This window comes from Mytilus edulis, chromosome 10 (genome assembly GCF_963676685.1).
Source record: "Mytilus edulis chromosome 10, xbMytEdul2.2, whole genome shotgun sequence".
Taxonomy (NCBI): domain Eukaryota; kingdom Metazoa; phylum Mollusca; class Bivalvia; order Mytilida; family Mytilidae; genus Mytilus; species Mytilus edulis.
Window position 1 is genome coordinate 62750841 of NC_092353.1, and position 20138 is coordinate 62770978.

Genomic DNA, 20138 nt, shown 5'->3' on the forward strand with positions numbered 1-20138 from the left:
AAACCTAGACCCCTAATGAGGAGTTCTGAAAAAGTTACTTACAATTTATTGCAATATCAAGTAATTAAGTTTGATTATCTCCCTTTTATCAAAATAATTGTGTTGGACAAAGATTATATGCTTTCATGTGCATCCTTCACTGGGGTAAAGCTGATGACCGTAACTGCATTCACGGTCATCCCAAGATGTCGGATGAAAAATTAGGTCAGTTTCTGTATTGTCTGTTAAAGTGTTTCTATATCATTTTCTTTACAAATCATACATTGAAACGATGTAAATTTATAAAAGAATCACTCGGAAATCACTAATTACTTCTGAGAAATGTGCATGAAACGGGAAATTCGATTTGAAAAAATCGCCAAGATGACCGTAAATCACAATCGAGATGACCGTAACAGAATCAGCGATTCATAACAAGGCTGACCGTAACTGCTTTTAAGATGACCGTAATTTGTAAATGATGACCGTAACTTTTAAAGGATGACCCTCAATTCTTAGAAATAACCGTATTTATATAACTATCTTTTTGTATCAAATGATTAATCGTGTTGGTATACACATATTAATATGAGAGTTTTATCCTATAGGTAGAAGAAAATAAGACGTGCTTCAAATGCAAAGATTACCATATGTATCTTTTTTACAGTAGAGGGTTTAATTTTTAAAATGAATTTGCCAAAAGACATGCAAATGAACAGGAAGGGAAAACATGCTACAAAAGCGCGATAAAATGACACCTTACAAGCATAATGAAAAAAATGCGGTGCACAGCCTTCAACTGCTCAACAAAAGATTTTTTGTTTTGTTTCTGGGATTCCTTTTAATGACATATAATAAATTCACATTTTTAAAAATGCCAAAAAATTGCATGTACACCCATTGATATTATATTGTCTTTCATTTTGTCGTGCAAATAAAATAACAGAAATATTTTGAAAATATCATTCGAATAAACTAGTGAAGGTGAACTCCAGCAAAGTAAATCCTTAAAATAGTATTGTACGAAAAGCGTATCACAAGGCGGAACGTTGTCAATTTGTATAATTATAATATATATACAGAAATGTTATTCATACAGTCAGGATTCTACTTCTTCAAAATTATCTCCCCATTACGCCAGTTCATGCTCACAATCGTAGAAATGGAAGCCATTGTAGGGATGACGCTCTGCCAATTTTGCTCTTGAAAACTGATAAATTTATCCTCATAGCACCATTACGATCGATCGTTATATGTCAGTTATATTTTAAAAGACAATGTATCTACTAGCTAATGAGCATTAGTTAATGATCTTGTCTGCATTGATTCAACTTTAAAATAGTGTCTGTTCGGATGTCAGATGGAATTTTTGAAAATTCTTAAGCATTTAAAAAAATTCTAATTAAATATTTCGTGGAAGGGCAGACTAAACATTTTCAGTGGTTGAAGATTATAAACCCTAGTTATCACACACAAGAAAATCATATTTTTTCGAAGATATCCATTTTCATCATCCAAATTAAAAGACTGTCGTCAAGTACTTTTAGAAAAAATAGCTATTCGAACACACCTACTCTGTTTTTGTGATTCATTAGATAGGTATCTCACTTGACCCATATATTTCATCTTTTCGTACTGTCATTTTTTTACGTTATAAAGTCAACCTGTAGCTTTGATATATAATAATGATAGAATCTGAAGCGAGATGCTATATAAAATACTCCTGCTTTGTACGTTTTAAAGACAAATATACACCCCAAACATGCCCCAACATAAAAAGGTGCACTCGATTTTATCCTTTTCGATACAATCGTTACCTGTTTTGGGGAATTTTTTCTTGATTCACATAATGGAAGGGCAGACACGAAAATTTCTGAACTAAAAGATTGATATGTTCTCCGTCCGTGATAAAAAAAAAAAACCGGAGGTTATGCATTTTCTACATCCAACTTATAGATACTATATATAAAAAAGAAGATGTGGTATTATTGCCAATGAGACAACTATCCAGAAAAGACCAAAATGACACAAACATTAACAACTATAGGTAACCGTAAGGCCTTCAACAATGAGCAAAGCCAATACCGCATAGTCAGCTATAAAAGGCCCCGATAAGAACCATGTCGTCGACTTGATATCTTATTGTTTTGCATTACTATGTTATAGATACATTGAAAACTTATGCAAAAGGTGTTTTTTAAATAAAAAAATTGTAGTTTTATTTGTTTCTATTAACTTTTTAAAATTTTGTTACTATATCAAACATTACAGTTAACATTTATCGCTTTCTCGATAAACACAGAGCTTCTATTCTTTTGTTCTATTTCAAAAGTGTTTCCGCCTGCATATATCAAGACAAATTAAGATTTTAATCAGCTTCCTCTGGAACCATACACATGGGCTCGGTTACCAAATATTCGTATGTATTATTAGTGTTTTTAATGCTCCATTTATTGGCATTATGTTTTTCTGGTCTGTGCGTACGTTCGTCCGTTCGTCTGTTTGTTTGTCCGTTTGTCCAGCTTCAAGGTAAATAAAATTGAAACTAAGTACACATTTTCCCTATGGTATGATCTTTTTAATTCTAATGCCAAATTACAGTTTTATCCCATTTTCATAGTCCACAAAACATAGAAAATGATAGTGTAGATGAGGCATCCGTGTACTAGGAACACATTCATGTTTCTTCAAATTTTCGTCGTATCGCTGTCAATTTGTGTTAAAATTTTAACGTCGATATCAATAAATATTTCATTGTTTACGAGAAATATGCGATTTACTATAATTGTTATAAATCCTAAATATGGCCAATTATATTATAGTTTAAAAAAAGAAATTTATGAAACATATTTATATCCGCTAACCGAGCTCCTATTGAGATCGACAAACTCAACAAAAAAGCTTTGAATACAATACGGATATTTCTTAGAATTGATGGTCATCCTATAAAAGTTACGGTCGTCCTATATAAATTACAGTCAGTCTTTACAAATTACGGTCATCCTTTACAAGTTACGGTCATCTTTTTACCAATCACGGTCATCCTTGTTTTATGTTACGGTCATCTTGAAAATATTTTGATTATGATTTACGGTCATCTTAACGATTTTTTCAAATCGAATTTCCCGTTTCATGCACATTTCTCGGAAGTAATTAGTGATTTTCGAGTGATTCTTTTATAAATTTACATCGTTTCAATGTATGATTTGTAAAGAAAATGATATAGAAACACTTTAACAGACAATACAGAAACTGACCTAATTTTTCATCCGACATCTTGGGATGACCGTGAATGCAGTTACGGTCATCAGCTTTACCCCAGTGATCCTTGTTTTGTGTTTTGTCAATATCTGGAGGCTCATATCTGACATGTTTACCTGTTTGTTTACATAAAAAATGGACAGACTGACAGAAAGTCAGAGTGATTCTTTCATAAAACACCTTCCACACTGTTAGAAGGAAATAATCAGGAAAATGATGTGTACATGTAGTCTTTCAAGTGAAACATAATTTTTGTCTATAAAATAAGCCATATTTGTTTGAATTTCTTGTCTGTATCATATTTTGTCTAAGAAATATACCTTTAACATGTTTAATGCACAGCAAAATCAAGAGACGATGAATTTATGGATTTGTAGGTGTAAATAAATAAATCAGACATCCACTTAGTGACTGAGAGAATGTGTTTTCTAGGTAAATAAATTAAAATGTGTAATCTTAGTCCAACATTGATGATTCTAATAGCAAAATTGTAAAGTGTCAAACTACAAAGAATGTATGTACATTGTAAGTATGTACCCAGGTAAACTGCTTAGAAAAGACAGCAAGTCTGAAAAAAAGCTTAATTAAAATATAGAAATGAAGAGACAATTTAATTTTAAGTATGTTGCAGGATACTCATAAAATGTCAAGATTATAACCTGACAGATATAATGGAAAGATGGCTAACTTAAATAAAACAACCAATGTTCAAATAATTCTCAATGTCAGTCATTTCTTATTTTTTACTTATTTTAAATTAGTAATAATTACATTAGATGTATGTTTCATCCTGATTGGCTAACTGCAATCTTGCGTCATTTCAAATTACACAATGAAATTTATCATTCATGATGACACAAGGTCCCATAATAAAGTGCACAGGTACATGAGGTAAATTAAATTAAAAATTTGATAAAAATAAAAAACATGTTTTCATGATCCTAGCTAAAAAGTGTAATTATAGGTATTGAATGCTTCTTTTTGTAAACTTCATAGAGTTGTAAAAGTGTTGACCCTGTCCACATTTTTAGAATGAAGCGCTTCTACGCTTTATACAAATTGTACTTCGGTCAACGCTTTCTAACCCCAATGAATAGCAGCCATTTCAGGAATCTTGTAAAAAATAGGTAAAACATGTACATGTATTCTCAAGTGGCAGTGATAATTAAATGTTCTAAAATTACAAGGTACATGTACAGAACCTTTTTGTTCATTACATTCTGGTTCATGCTTATTTACACCTCTATGAATACTGCTACATTGACAACAACACCTAAGTAAACTGCATCTTTTATTGTCGACATTTTTCGCCGATTAGATCAGCTTCATCAGGACAAAGTATACAAAATTGGAACCCCTGAAGTACAAAAAAGTGGCATCATGTATGTGACGTCATAATTCATGTAATTGTTCATTGTTGATGTTGCTATGGGATACTCTATACCATTATGTAATGTTGAACAGAAAATGAATCAAACATAGTACAATGCAAATGAAGTTACTAAATATAGAGTTAATCTATAATTGTTCGAATTGTCTCTAACTTTAAAATGGTTGTAAACTATTATAATGGAAAGTGTATAAATAAAATGTGTTTTTAAATAGAAATATAAATTTATGTAACATGAATGTAAGTACAATGTCAGTGTACAGATGTACATTTTTATAAAGTTTCTTCCTAATTTGGACAACACTTTTAGGGCACACCTCTACCACTCGACTGGGTTCCCTTTGATCGGAGGTACTACTTCCAATCGCACTGGGAAGGCCGTAAAGTGGTTTACTGTCGCAAAATGTCTTGGCAATGTTAGTTAAACTGGAAATGGTGGTGGGAAGGATTTATGTTCTTTGTATCTTACTTCTTTTAAGTTTAATTTCCTGTAGGTTCTGAATAGTACTGGAAGTCTATCTTGGCTGTTTTATGTTATCTCCATCTACTTTTGAAAGATCCTTTTTAAGGTTTCACACTTAAATAATATTAATTTAATTTTCTGATGGCACGGAATGATGGTAAATATAAAACTTGATATATTGGCCGTCCTGTTGTAGGAATGTAACCTTCTGTTTGTTCTTCATAAAATTTTCCTTTTGTTTGGTGGTTTCTCGGCAGTAATTGATGGTATCAGTTGTTTGTTCGCTTCTTGGAATTCTTCGTTCTTGCTCGGTGTAGAGATGGCCATGGGGTTGGCGCTGTGTGGTATAGGCGGATCCGGGGATGCAAGGGTTCAGCCGGAATATCAAAAGATAAATAAAGAGCTGCTGAAACTTGATAAAACTGTACACTGACATTGTACTTACATTCATCATTGTTCATGTTACACAAATTTATATTTCTACTTAAAAACACATTTTATTTATACACTTACCATTATAATAGTTTACAACCATTTTAAAGTTAAAAACAATTCGAACAATTATAGATTAACTCTAAATTTAGTAACTTCATTTGCATTGTACTATGTTTGAATAAAATTGAGAATGGAAATGGGGAATGTGTCAAAGAGACAACAACCCGACCAAATAAAAAACAACAGCAGAGGGTCACCAACAGGTCTTCAATGTAGCGAGAAATTCCCGCACCCGGAGGCGTCCTTCAGCTGGCCCCTAAACAAATATATACTAGTCCAGTGATAATGAACGCCATACTAATTTCCAAATTGTACACAAGAAACTAAAATTAAAATAATACAAGACTAACAAAGGCCAGAGGCTCCTGACTTGGGACAGGCGCAAAAATGCGGCGGGGTTAAACATGTTTGTGAGATCTCAACCCTCCCCCTATACCTCTAGCCAATGTAGAAAAGTAAACGCATAACAATACGCACATTAAAATTCAGTTCAAGAGAAGTCCGAGTCTGATGTCAGAAGATGTAACCAAAGAAAATAAACAAAATGACAATAATACATAAATAACAACAGACTACTAGCAGTTAACTGACATGCCAGCTCCAGACTTCAATTAAACTGACTGAAAGATTATGATTTCATCATATGAATATCAGGCACAATCCTTCCCGTTAGGGGTTTAGTATCATACCACCATAACATATATAAGAAGAACATAACCCGTGTCATGCCAACAACTGTTTTTAGAATAAATGTGTTTAGTTCCGATGCAAAGACCTTATCAGTGACTCAATATTAACGCCAACATATGCAATCTTTAATGACTTGACAACAGTATCGTAATTATATCCCTTCTTAATAAGTCTATTCAAAGGTTTTGTAAGTTTCTGAGGTGAATACTGACACCTTTGTGCTTTATAAAGAATATTTCCATAAAAAATAGATTCATTTTCTGTTCAAATTTACATAATGATATAGAGTATCCCATAGCAACGTCAACAATGGACAATTATGACGTACCATACATGATGCCACTTTTTTGTACTTCAGGGGTTCCAATTCTGTATATACTTTGTCCTGATGAAGCCGATCTAATTGGCGAAACATGTCGACAATAAAAGATGCAGTTCACTTAAGTGTTGTTGTCAATGTAGCAGTATTTGATTTTTTTATCTGACCACCCTGCATACCATCTGGTATCCACTTAAGGAAACTCTACCAGCACAAAACATAAGAGGTGTTGGTTCAGCAGCTCTTTATTTACCTCTATGAATAAAAAAAAATCATTCATTTATAATATGTACAAACATGATATATTACCTGAACTTACCCATATAGCTAAATTAACTCTTTTTCCACCAATGTTTAACTTTTTGTTCAAGAAAGATGCCTAAAATATAATAAAATTCAATAAGTAGTTAAATAATAATAATCTTCATTATAACTTTTCAGCCTAAATAGGGAAAAAACAAATCTATATCTGATCCATTTGTCATATTAATTAACCAACCAATTATCAATCAATCAATCAATCAATCAATCAATCAATACTTTTTTTATTTACTGCAAACCACCGGTTCACATGAAAGTATTTGATAATGATACAGGTATTGTTATGTAATACTATCCTTTAATTTTGATGCATATTTACATGCATATACAATATAGTCCATATGTACTTTCGAACTAGTTTTGTTGTTTTGATATGCAAGAACCCCCTCCTCAACACACACACACACACACACACACATACATGTACTCTGTGTGATGAATTTCTATTTGTACCTAATTGATAAGTTAAGCCTTTTTCAACTGATTTTTATATATATAGTGTGTTCTTATGTTATGGATGTTGTGCTGCAACAGCACTGTCCAATGTTAGGAGAGAGTTGGGTTCCTGTGTATATGTTTAACCTAGCCACATTCTGTCTGTTTCTAGTCTGTCCCAAGTCACAATCCTGTAATTTAGTGGTTGTCGTTCGTAGCTGTGTTACATTAAATTGAGAAAGGAAATGGGGAATGTGTCAACCAACAACATATGTCAAAGAGACAACAACCTGAAGAGCAGACAACAGCTGAAGGCCACCAATGGGTCTTTAATGAAGCAAGAAAACATTTGTTTTTTGTTAAATTTTCTTTACTAATTAGGTCATTAGTTTTCTCTTTTGATTTGTTTTACATTTGTGATTTTGGGGGCCTTTTATAGCCGACTATGCAGTATGGGCTTTGCTCATTGTATAAGGCCTTACAGTGACTATATGGCTGTTGATTTCTGTGCCATTTGGTCTCTTGTGAAGATTTGTCTCATTGGCAATCGTACCATATCTTCATATTTAAACGGAAATCATTTCTTTAATAATATTAATAATTTTGGATTTATATATTTTGTAAAGAAGCAAAAAAGTTCATATTTTCAATTTTACTAATGAAAAGATATTACATGTATCTATAATACCTATCATATGTGTTTAAAATTTTGGTAAAGCTACAAAATCAAAATTTGTGACAAAACTTGGAATTTGCTTCTAAATAAATGATTTAAAAATCACTTATTTCAATAAGTTCCTTGACTGATATATGAGGGTTGTTTTGCGGGTAAATTGTACTTTCATGTTGAATGATAGTAAAATATGTTGCCAAATGACGTTAACAGTAATTTTTGGTGCATGACTTAAAAACGATCACTTTCTTTATGACGATTAACCAATAGGCTAATTTTGACTAATACAAGTAACGTTAATTTTTTTCCTTAAACAAAGGTGCTTTAAGTATTTGAGATTTCTGACACACAATAAGATTATATTGAGTGAGATAATAACAAGAATATGTCCCAAGTACACAGATGCCCCACTCGCACTATCATTTTCTGTGTTCAGTAGACCGTGAAATTGGGGTAAAAACTCTAATTTGGCATTAAAGTTAGAAAGATCATATCATAGGGAATATGTGTACTAAGTTTCAAGTTGATTCACCGTGTAGAACGCCACTTGCGGGGTGTCGGCTATGTTTGACATGGGGTGGCAATTTTGAAGCGACGAAAAAGTAACAAGGTAAGTTCAAGCATCAAAATTTCTTATTTTTAGAACTCTCCGTACCATATAATGTATTGCACGGAAGGAACCGCAACATAATCTATTTCCTGAAAGCAGAAGCAGTCATTTTCAGTGCTCAGTTTTCACAAACACCTCGCCCTAGTTTTCCATGTTGCAGATTTTGAGGCTTTATATGCAAATTTCGATATAAAAAACTACTTTACACAGCTACCCTCCGTATCATTTATATATAATTGTATTCATCTCATTGACTTATACCAAATACCAGTTTCTTAGTTAAAATTAATTAATAATTGGTTTTAAAACTGTTATTCATCAAAATATAAAGTGTCGCTCGGGGTGTCAGATTTTGCGTCGCAAGGGGTTTAATTTAATATAACAATTTGCTCTGAATAATAATAAATGTATCAATTTGCTTGAAAACAACAAAATATTTTATATCTACATTTGTACATGTATTACCATGTTTATAAAATCTTAAAAAGTACATACAGTTTAAATTGTGCTATATATATATGATAATGTATCGTGTTATATTTCTCATTATCATAAACAGTCAGGGGTGGTACTTAAACAAGCAATTTCAAAATCACTTCTTTGAGTGATTTTGGCTGTGAAATATTTAAAATTTTTGCACAGACTTTTCAAAATCACTGAAACAAGTAATTTGAGAAGTTAAAATTCAATCACTTCAATAAGTGTTTATAACATTTTTTGGATATTTTTCCCACAAGCTTGATTTTTTTATTGGTACATGTATAAAGACCAGAATTCCATTGAAAAAACAACTATGTACATGCAGAAATTGTCATTTGCTTGGTAAGCCTGCCAGTGTTTACAGTTTATTTGAATATGCAAAAACTGGAATAATTTGTAGATCAGGACATAACCTTAAAATAAATCATTCTAATTCTAAAGAAAACCAATCAGGTCACCTAATACTGTTGACCTTTGTCTGATAGTAAGAGTAGTTAATGAATATTTGATTACAGAACAATTCCCAAGGGTACTTTTATAAGCTTTAGCAGCACTGGTGAAATTGATATCAAAAGATAAAGGGATAATTGATTTATGTAGGAAAATTATAGAAAAGTTTGTGAAAATATGGAAAATCAATGAAATTAGCATTTGAAGATCAAAGAAAACACCAAAATCACTTAAATAGGTGATAACTGAATATAAAAAATCACTGAAATAGGTGATAATGAAATCACTTGTTTAAGTAGCACCCCTGACTGATAAAAGTACATGTATCCTTTACAATGTCATGAATGTAGATTTTTATTTATGTGCACCCCCCCTTTATTTTTGCCGATCAATGCATTTGTATCGGGACATATGTTTTGCACCCCCCCTTTGCCCTGGGTGCCCTGGGTTAGCACCCCCCCTTTCGAAAATTCCTGCATCCGCCCCTGTATGGACACAACTTTCAAGCTGGATTCAGCTCTAAATTTGGACTGTGATTAAATAGTTGACACAGCATAGGTTTCTGACACAGAATGAATGTGGTCTAATGAACTTAAAATGTTTGTTTTGCTTTTCAGCAATTTACTATGCTGTTGAATATTAATCCTCTCAAAAAAATTGAAGAAATCATGGAAATAGCAATAACTACTCATTTAAGGTAGCACTATACAAAGATTTTTTTACTTCCAATCACTAACCTTTGAAATGCTGTAACTTTCTTATGAATGCATAGCAAATAATAAAAAAAGGTATTTATAGATAGATAAAAGATGCATCTTTTAAATGAATGCAATATTTTTATTTTGCAATCATTATGTAATCAATTATTATGTAATTAGTGGCAAAATCTGGGTAAGTTCACTTGAATGAATTTATCTCTATCATCTCTTTAACTATACAGAAAATTTTAACGAAATCTTAATCAACACATTTTGGGCTTCAAAAGGGTGTCTCAGATTGTCTCTATGGTATTCCATTCTCTCATAAATCTCTAATTAGTGTAAACATCCTAACCACATAAAAGAAGATAATGATTAATTAGGTGTAAAATTTGTTCTATACATTCTATCTGAAATCTGAGACACCCTTTTGTAGATAATGGCCATAGGAACAACATATAATAAAATCAACCCTCTAGGGATACCTATGCAGAAGCTAATTTCATTTGAAAGTGGAAATTTGATGAAAAATCTTTTAGACACAGTTAACATTATAATTGGTTACGTAATTGTTGCATAATACTAACATTGCATTTATTTGAAAGAGTGATCTGTTAGCTATCCAAAACTACCACTTTTTTAAATTTTCAAGCTTTATTAAGAAAGTTACAGCATTTTAAAACTTGGGAGTTGGAGTTATAAAATCTTTGTATTGTGCTACCTTAAATACATGATAAAATATTAAAATGTAAAAGAAGTGCTTGTTATCACTGAATGGTAAAGATTGTTTTAATTTATCAGTTGGTAGTAAAAGTGAATATACATTGTATATTGTATAAAACAATGATTTAAGTTGATTCAACTACTATTCTGGACAAAGAAAGATAACTCCAATCAATTGAAAATATCTTGCTATTGCACAATATTGTGCAATTAGATATTTCTTGCTATTGCACAATACTGTACAATTGAATATATTTGCTATTGCACAATACTGTGCAATTGAAAATATTTGCTATTGCACAATACTGTGCAATTGAAGATTTCTTGCTATTTCTCAATACTGTGTAATTGAAAATTTCTTGCTATTGCACAATACTGTGCAATTGAAGATTTCTTGCTATTGCTGAATACTCTGCAATTGAAAATTTCTTGCTATTGCACAATACTTAATATAGATTCAGCATATCAAAGAAGCCCAAGAATTCAATTTTTGTTAAAATCAAGCTAAGTTTAATTTTGGACCCTTTGGACCTTTATGTTGACCAATTTGAAAACGAGACCAAAAATTAAGAATCTACATACACAGTTTGAATCGGCATATCAAAGAACCCCAATTATTCAATTTTTGATGAAATCAAACAAAGTTTAATTTTGGACCCTTTGGGCCCCTTATTCCTAAACTGTTGGGACCAAAACTCCAAAAAAAAAATCCCAACCTTCCTTTTGTGGTCATAAACCTTGTGTTAAATTTCATTGATTTCTATTTACTTATACTAAAGTTATTATGCGAAAACCAAGAATAATGCTTATTTGGGCCCTTTTTTCTCCCCTAATTCCTAAACTGTTGGAACCAAAACTCCCAAAATCAATCCCAACCTTCCTTTTGTGGTCATAAACCTTGTGTCAAAATTTCATAAATTTCTATCTACTTAAACTAAAGTTATAATGTGAAAACCAAGAAAATGCTTATTTGGGCCCTTTTTGGCCCCTAATTCCTAAAACGTTGGGATCAAAACTCCCAAAACCAATCCCAACCTTCCTTTTGTGGTCATAAACCTTGTGTTAAAATTTCATAGATTTCTATTCACTTTTAATAAAGTTTGAGTGCGAAAACTAAAAGTATTTGGACGACGATGACGCCGCCAACGCGATAGCATTATACGACGAAAAATTAAAATTTTTGCGGTCGTATAAAAATCCCTACCTACCTACCCTAACTTTTTTTCAGATATAACTTGAACCACAGATACTTTTTTATTTGGCCTAATCAATTTGTTACTTAAAATTGTTATTCTGTAATAATCATGATAATTATCAAATTAAATTGACAGTCAGTTAAGACGATATAATGTTAATTGAATTATTCTAAAAAAAAAAATTTAATAAAACATTACAAAGCCCCACCTTTATGACATCATAATTATATACCATTTAGAGGGGATCGCCTGTATCACTGCACTATTAACGTTCATCAAACGTCTTCATGGTCTTAGTGATTGTCATTGTGCAGGATAACATCAAAAATAATGTTTTTTTGTATGTACATAATCACAATTCCCTAATAAGAGCAGTGCTGATTGTCAAAATTTTATGAGAATGCAATTTGCCAAATGAACAGTGCAATATTCAATGTAGCATTATAGTTTTCCAACCACTTGCTCAACACGGGGACCGAAGTGGCAATGACCCTTAATGCATGAATGATGTTCATTTAAACCAAAGTTTTTGATGGATATGCATCGAACTCCAAAGTTGTCCATTGTAGACACTGAGCTGTCTTTTTTCGTCATTTCAATAATCAATCCAGACATTGAAACTTTAATAGAGAATTCTCTTCAGACAGATTAAATCATTTGTTTCGTCAAAACTCTTATTTCATACTTGATCTTACAAATGTGGTTGGCATTTAATTTCATAGATGGTCCAATTTTACTTATTGATGATTTGAATTGAATTTAACAGTAGGTTCGAATTGTGTTCATAAAGAATCCTTCTAGTAGACATTCTGAGTCGTCTATGTTGTCTCTGCCTGGGCCATATTGTCTCACGTCCTTTTTTTAGTGACATGATATTCGTGTGTCATACACGCTTTTTCAACAGTTACACGCGAGGATTTTGTCACATGGCGTGTACACGCTTTCCACCACTTTACTTGCAATTACACGCTTTTTCGTTCTTTTCATTTTTTGGTCGTTAGTGATATTGCTATTCTCGGGTTTTTTCCTTATTCGGCGATAAATACTGAAAAATTTGAAGTAATTGTTTGGCTGCCTTATTGTTTATTTTTCTATATGGACAAACAGTAAAAGGTAAGAAGTTTGTGATTAGTTTTAACGATTTTGTGACTTTCTTTCAAATTCACTTGATAGGGGAAATGTGCACAAAAAGAGGTCACTTTCAGGGCCTGTACCGTCGTCTAAAGTGCCGATTGTTAAGCCAAAACGCTGTGTACGGGAAGATTCAAGATTTATAAATTATATTTTGGAGTTCGAGTTTATATGATCGAGTGACAAGCAACGCATAATTTGTGCATTATACGTTGCAATGATAAACAAGAGGCTCTCAAGAGCCTGAATCGCTCACCTGGTAAACAATGCCTTCGGCCATGTTTTTTGACGAAATAGAAAATAAAACACAAACTTTATTTTATACACCCTACTGATCATTCAAATGAAGTTTGGTTGAATTTGGTTGAGTAGTTTTAGAGGAGAAGATTTTTTAAAGTTAGCAAATATGATGAACAAATTGTGAAAAATTGTCATTAAAGGACAATAACCCCTTAAGGGGTCAGTTGACAATTTTGGTCATATTAACTTCTTTGTAGATCCTTCTTTGCTGATCATTTTTGCTGTTTACAGTTTATCTTTATCTATAATAATATTCAAGATAATGACCAAAAACTGCAAAATTTCCTTAAAATTACCAATTAAGTGGCAGCAACCCAACAATGGGTTGTTGGATTCATCTCAAATTTCTGGGCTGATAGATCTTGACCTAATGAACATTTTTACCCCATTTCAGATTTGCTTTAAATGCTTTAGTTTTTGAGATATAAGCCAAAAACTGCATTTGACCCCTATGTTCTATTTTAAGTAACGGCGGCATTGTTTTTTGACGGATCAAAAATCGAAGCACAATCTTTGTGCAGGATAATCTAAGGAACAATCATGCTAAGTTTCATACAAATCAATTCAGTAGTTTCAGAGTTGAAGATGTTTGAAAAATTGTTAACGACGACAGACGACGACGACGGACGCCAAGTGATGAGAAAAGCTCACATTTCCTTTTAGGAAAGGTGAGCTAAAAACTGCAAATTTCCTTAAAATTACCAATTCAGGGGCAGCAACCTAGCAACGTGTCGTCCGATCCATCTGAATATTTCAGGGCAGATAGATTTTGACCTGATAAACAATTCAACCACAGTCAGATTTGATCTTAATGCTTTGGTTTTTGACATTTTACCCCTATGTTCTACTTTTAGCCGTGGCAGCCATCTTATTTGGATGGCAGGGTCACCGGACACATGGCCAAGTTTGGATTAATTTGGCCCAGTAGTTTCAGAGGAGAAGATTTTTGTAAAAGATTACTAAGATTTACGAAAAATGATAAAAAAGGCTATAAAGGGCAATAACTCCTAAAGGGGTCAACTGACCATTTTGGTCATGTTGACTTATTTGTTAATCTAACTTTGCTGAACATTATTGCTGTTTACAGTTTATCTCTATCTATAATAATATTCAAGATAATAACCAAAACAGCAAAATTTCCTTAAAATTACCAATTCAGGGGCAGCAACCCAACAATGGGTTGTCCAATTCATCTGAAAATTTCAGGGCAGATAGATCTGAACCTGATAAACAATTTTACCCAAGTCAGATTTGCTCTAAATGCTCAGGTTTTTGAGTTATAAGCCAAAAACTGCATTTTACCCCTATGTTCTATTTTTAGCCATGGCGGCCATTTTGGTTGGTTGGCCAGGTCACCGGACACAATTTTCAAACTAAATACCCCAGTGATGGTTGTGGCCAAGTTTAGTTCAATTTGGCCCAGTAGTTTCCGAGGAGAAGATTTTTGTAAAAGATAACCAAGATTTACGAAAAATGGTTAAAAATTGACTATAAAGGGCAATAACTCCTAAAGAGGTCAACTGACCATTTCAGTCATATTGACTTATTTTTAGGTCTTACTTTGCTGAACATTTTTGCTGTTTACAGTTTATCTCTACCTATAATAATATTCATGATAATAACCAAAAACAGCAAAATTTCCTTAAAATTTCCAATTCAGGGGCAGCTACCCAACAACGGGTTGTCCGATTCATCTGAAAATTTCAGGGCAGATAGATCTTGACCTGATAATCAATTTTATCCCATTTCAGATTTTCTCTAAATGCTTTGGTTTTTGAGTTATAAGCCAAAAACTGCATTTGACCTCTATGTTTTATTTTTAGCAATGGCGACCATGTTTGTTGATAGATCAAAACTTTGGATACAATTTATAAACTAGATACCCTAAGGAACATTCAGTTAAAGTTTGGAAGTATTTGGCCTAGTAGTTTCAGAGGAGAAGATTCTTGAAATAGTTTACGACGACAGACGACGGACGACGACGGACGCCAAGTGATGGCATAAGCTCGAGAGGAGAAATACAATGTAGCTATTTGAATAAGCATTTAACATGTTTATCTAATGGAAATCAAATTTATAAAACATTTTTCTTTTTCAATTTCAGTTTCAAATCTAGCAAACACGGCAACAGATTTCTACAGGCCATGCATATGGGGATAAAAATATCACAGAACTGTTGAATCAGCTCTCATAGTACCAGCTTTCTTCTGATGAACTACCCAGTTTTAATCAGGCAATAGCAATGGCAGAGATAATAGATGACATTTTACATTGCCAATAAAAAAAAACATGACATTCTTTCAAATCTTGATAAAGCTAATTCAGTCAAATTTCAATTCCTACTGTTGGAGAGCCTTTTCAATTATAAAGAAATTGACACTGAATTCTGATCAGAACTTGACTATGTTACATTTGTATTGTGTGCTGTTATCAAATAAATGTAACTAAACTTGAAATGGCAGTTGTTTTCAATATGTGCCTAGTGGTGGTGCTTTAAAAGCAACATAACAGACCACTTTTTAATACAATAAAAGTTCACAGTAGAATATATATTGTTTTTTTATATTCACAATTTGTATGAAATTATGAACATCACCACATTCATATTAACAAGTCCGCATCTACGTCACGCGTTTTCACACGCTTTTTGACATGTCATGACATTTTACGTTGATCTGTCAAACTTGACCAATACTCAAAACAGCTTCCAATGGGCGCAAAAAAAAGAGCAATTTTGTAAGATAACCAAAGAATATACAAGCGAGTATAAAGTATGACAGAAAAAGAAAAATAATAATAGTAAAGCAATGTATGAAAACGGGGGGGGGGGTCCCATTTGCTATTCGTTCATCTGGCCTCAACCAATCCGGCTTCCCTAGAGGTACATGTACCAGGGAAAAATAATCCCAGCTGGCACAGCTCCAGTCCATCATTTGACTTACTTGGCAAATGGGGAACTGCACAGATTAGATAAAAAGTGTTGAAAGCTCCCTCTTGAAAGATACCAAGGAGGGAGCCTCAGCTTTAGTTGCTGGTAGTGAGTTCCAAACTGTCACTGTTATAACATGTATAAAACACAACACAGAATAATTTTGGTGAACAGATCTGAAAAGAATAGGTATGCAGGGAGACAAGTGTTTTGGCCAAGTGTCATGATCTTTGCCTTTCTAATGATTGGTATATAATTTATTAATGATATTGATAGAAAATTACTACTGGAAATCAAATTGCAATGCATGAATTCGAAGTGACCATACAACAAATAAATTATACATGCTTCAAATTTTATGTACCTGAAGTGTGGTTAAATGTTTATCGTTAAATTTGTTTTCGACGTAACGTAAAACGAGAGACGTTTTTCCAACACATCCTTCTCCAAGAAGAACAACTTTGAATGAATTACGTCCACCTCCGGCGTTAACGCCAGCCATAGTGTGTTCCTATTAACAGTTTGTTTTCAGTTTATGTATGTATATGTCATAAAGAGGTTAAAAGGTGTAACATAAAATTGTCTTCAGTGTTTTCACTTCTTTCCGACGTTGTTTAATACAGCAACATGGCGTTTCTATATTTTACGTCATGGTGGGAGGTCACGAGGAAGTTCCGCTAAGACCCTTACATCATGGACAAATGTAAACATATCCATTTTTCGCACTTTGATAACTTTCAAGATTATCAATGAAAAGCAAAATTACTTTTATTCAAATTAATAGCGAAAAGAACAATGCTATATTATTCTCACATTTTAATCATAATCGAAATAAACCTTGTCATAATCATTGATTTAAGCGGCAACAGGTGATTTGACGTCATGTACAAAATCAAAACATTCTGTCAGAAATCGACTGTTTAGATAAATATAGAAATGGCAACACAATCACAGGTAAAATAATTACATAATGTGTTCTAGCGTATAGAATAACCCTCCTTTAGCACTTGATGATCAGCAGTGTAGGGTATAGTGTTATGACAAGATACAAAACAATATTCACTATTCAGCAGTTCAGTGTCATCAGTCATGAATGGTATTTCAAAATTATCTGGTCATATGTCACATGTACATCCGTAAACGGTTATTTTAAGAATTCTTCTGGAATAAGAATGAGTAAGTCATGGTAAATAACACATGATTATAAGAGTAGGAAATTGAATGACTTAACTTGTAAAGCAAAGCTGTAGTCTTCAAAAATAAATCTTTAAAGGCACCATCTTTAAAATGCACCCAATAATTAAAGTGAAACTTGGTCTTCGATCTAGATATAACAAGTACAATCATAAATACAAGCATCATAGAATGATGAGAAATAAACAGAGAAAGCCAGATGTGAGTTGCTTATTGTTTTCATATTTCACTTAGGCCAAATAAGAAAGTATGTGTGGTTCCAGTTACATCTGAAAATAAAGTTAGGGTAGGTAGGTAGGTATTTTTTTTTATTTTATGGTTTTTTTTTACATTGAGTCTAAGGGAGGGTATCCGGTCGTTCCGGCCCCAAACCGATCCGGCCCCAAGTCAATCCGGCCCAAAGTCGATCCGGCCCACGTCGATCCGTCCCAAAGTCGATCCGACCCATAAAAAAATATGAATTAACTAGATTTTGGAGGAATTTGTCACAAACTTTAACAGTATAAATTGAATTTGAAAAAAGTGTCCGATCGATGATGGATGACAACAGGTCAGTGAAGTATTGGAGTACCAGTTAACGAACTATTTTAAATCCATACGAAAATTAGTGTTATTGTGTCTGTTTGTATCGCAGTTTCTACATTTTAAAATTATGAAGTAATTTTCCATAACTTTCACTTTGAATTTCATGGCGATTTTTATTTTATTCAGTTGACACACAGAATACATGTAGCTAAATAAATATTTACAGTCCAATGGACCTATAAAATTTAACGCATAATAATGACTTATTTAATAAAATCATTAGTCTATAATTGGTTTGTTTATTCAACAGTTGTCTGATGATTGTGAACTAAGGTAATGCCACTTGTAATCACTTAATTCAATCCAATGCTGATTAATTAACGTTACGTAATCTGTTTTTCAACGAGGTCTTTATAGTTTGATCTTCTGGTTGGTGTATATTATAATAATTATTTGTATTTTTTTTTTAGGTTACATCATAGGCTTCTATAACATATAAAAATATTCTATTCTATAACACTTTTTTTTTGTAACATCTGATATAGTCAATATATTTTTCTTATTTCGACAATATTTTGAATAGTGTAGATAAACAAAAAGTCATATGAGTATCCATTATTCTTTATTGCAAGAAAATAACAAAACAATGACATTGAATGCACGTTTTCACTCTCTAAAATATAATATCAGCACTCTTTTATAGAAAGGATCCGGCAAATCAAACAACATTTCTCAATTTTAGAAATTTTAAGAACTTAAAAAGAAAAACAAAGTTTATATGTATCAGCTTGGGGATCGGCTTGTACCGTTCATGTATGTAACTATTTGTTATTATACATGTTACACAAGATGAAAGACTTGTTAGGATCACAGTCAATTGAAAGAAAATGCTAATTACTGCTGATTAATGTTGATGTCTGAATTCTTATATATACGTTTTAATATAATTATACCCAATAATCTTGAAAACTTGTAATAAAGACATAATCAACCTAGTTGTTTTATACTCATCTAAAGAAAATATTTTTCAAAGGCCTTTTTTACTTTATTATAATAAATATTATAATAAAAATAATAAACATTTATGAATTACAATTATTGCGAACCCTATCTTAGTTTTCCATAGATTCACCTGCAAGTTACCTGTCGATTTAAACTTTTGGCAGTTCTATTGTCCCATCTAACAAATACAACAGGTATTGTTCTCTGTGTAGTTTATTCACTGGGACCTTTAAATTTCTTCTAGGAGAAATATATCACTCATTGATTAATTTACCTGACCAAAAAATTATCTTCTTTTTTATTGAAATACTTCTAATAACTCACATAAACTGTATGCAATATTGTATTTATTCAATATTATCATTAATATATTTTCAATCTGTTCAATATAAAATCTGGTTTAATACTAAAAAGTTTATTTCAGACACATTTTTTAGTATTTTCCAATGAATTTACATGTTTTTGTTGTTGTTCATTTTATAGACTTATGTTTATGAAGACCTTAATTTAAAAATAATAATATTCAAATTTTTATTTATCAAACACACAAAAATATTGAATATTTGATCAGAAATCAACTTTTAATTTTTGAATCAGTATTATAAATGTAATATTGAACACATTAAAAACGAGTTACTCCAGGTATCGAATAAATACAATACCACATGCAGTTTTGAGAGTCCTTACTTAGTATTGGTATAAGTATTTTTTCATCATTAACAGTTCAATTTTTTGTTCAGGTAAATTAATCAATGAGTGATATATTTCTCTTGGAAGAAATTTAAAGGTCCCAGTGAATAAACTACACAGATAACAATACCTGTTGTATTTGTTAGATGGGACAATAGAACTGCCAAAAGTTTAAATGGACAGG

The 20138-nt window shown here is 32.2% G+C and overlaps 2 protein-coding genes across 4 annotated transcripts in view; one reads left to right on the forward strand and one right to left on the reverse strand.

Moving 5' to 3' along the window:
- Positions 1–17245, reverse strand: part of LOC139492218 (ras-related protein Rab-21-like) — a 36125-nt gene extending 18880 nt beyond the window's left edge. Inside the window, exons 1-2 of the mRNA XM_071280401.1 lie at positions 16908–17245; positions 6917–6976 (exon numbers count right to left, since the gene is read on the reverse strand). Of these exons, the coding sequence (XP_071136502.1) occupies positions 6917–6976; positions 16908–17045 (198 nt within the window). The 5' untranslated portion in view covers positions 17046–17245. The remainder of the gene's footprint in view (positions 1–6916; positions 6977–16907) is intronic.
- A 147-nt stretch (positions 17246–17392) lies between these two features.
- Positions 17393–20138, forward strand: part of LOC139492219 (TBC1 domain family member 15-like) — a 48177-nt gene continuing 45431 nt past the window's right edge. Inside the window, exon 1 of one of the 3 annotated variants that reach the window (XM_071280404.1) lies at positions 17393–17497. In XM_071280404.1, the coding sequence (XP_071136505.1) occupies positions 17480–17497 (18 nt within the window). In that variant the 5' untranslated portion in view covers positions 17393–17479. Of the gene's footprint in view, positions 17498–17685; positions 17939–20138 lie in introns of those variants that run through there. The other 2 variants (XM_071280403.1, XM_071280402.1) reach the window with 2 other exon arrangements.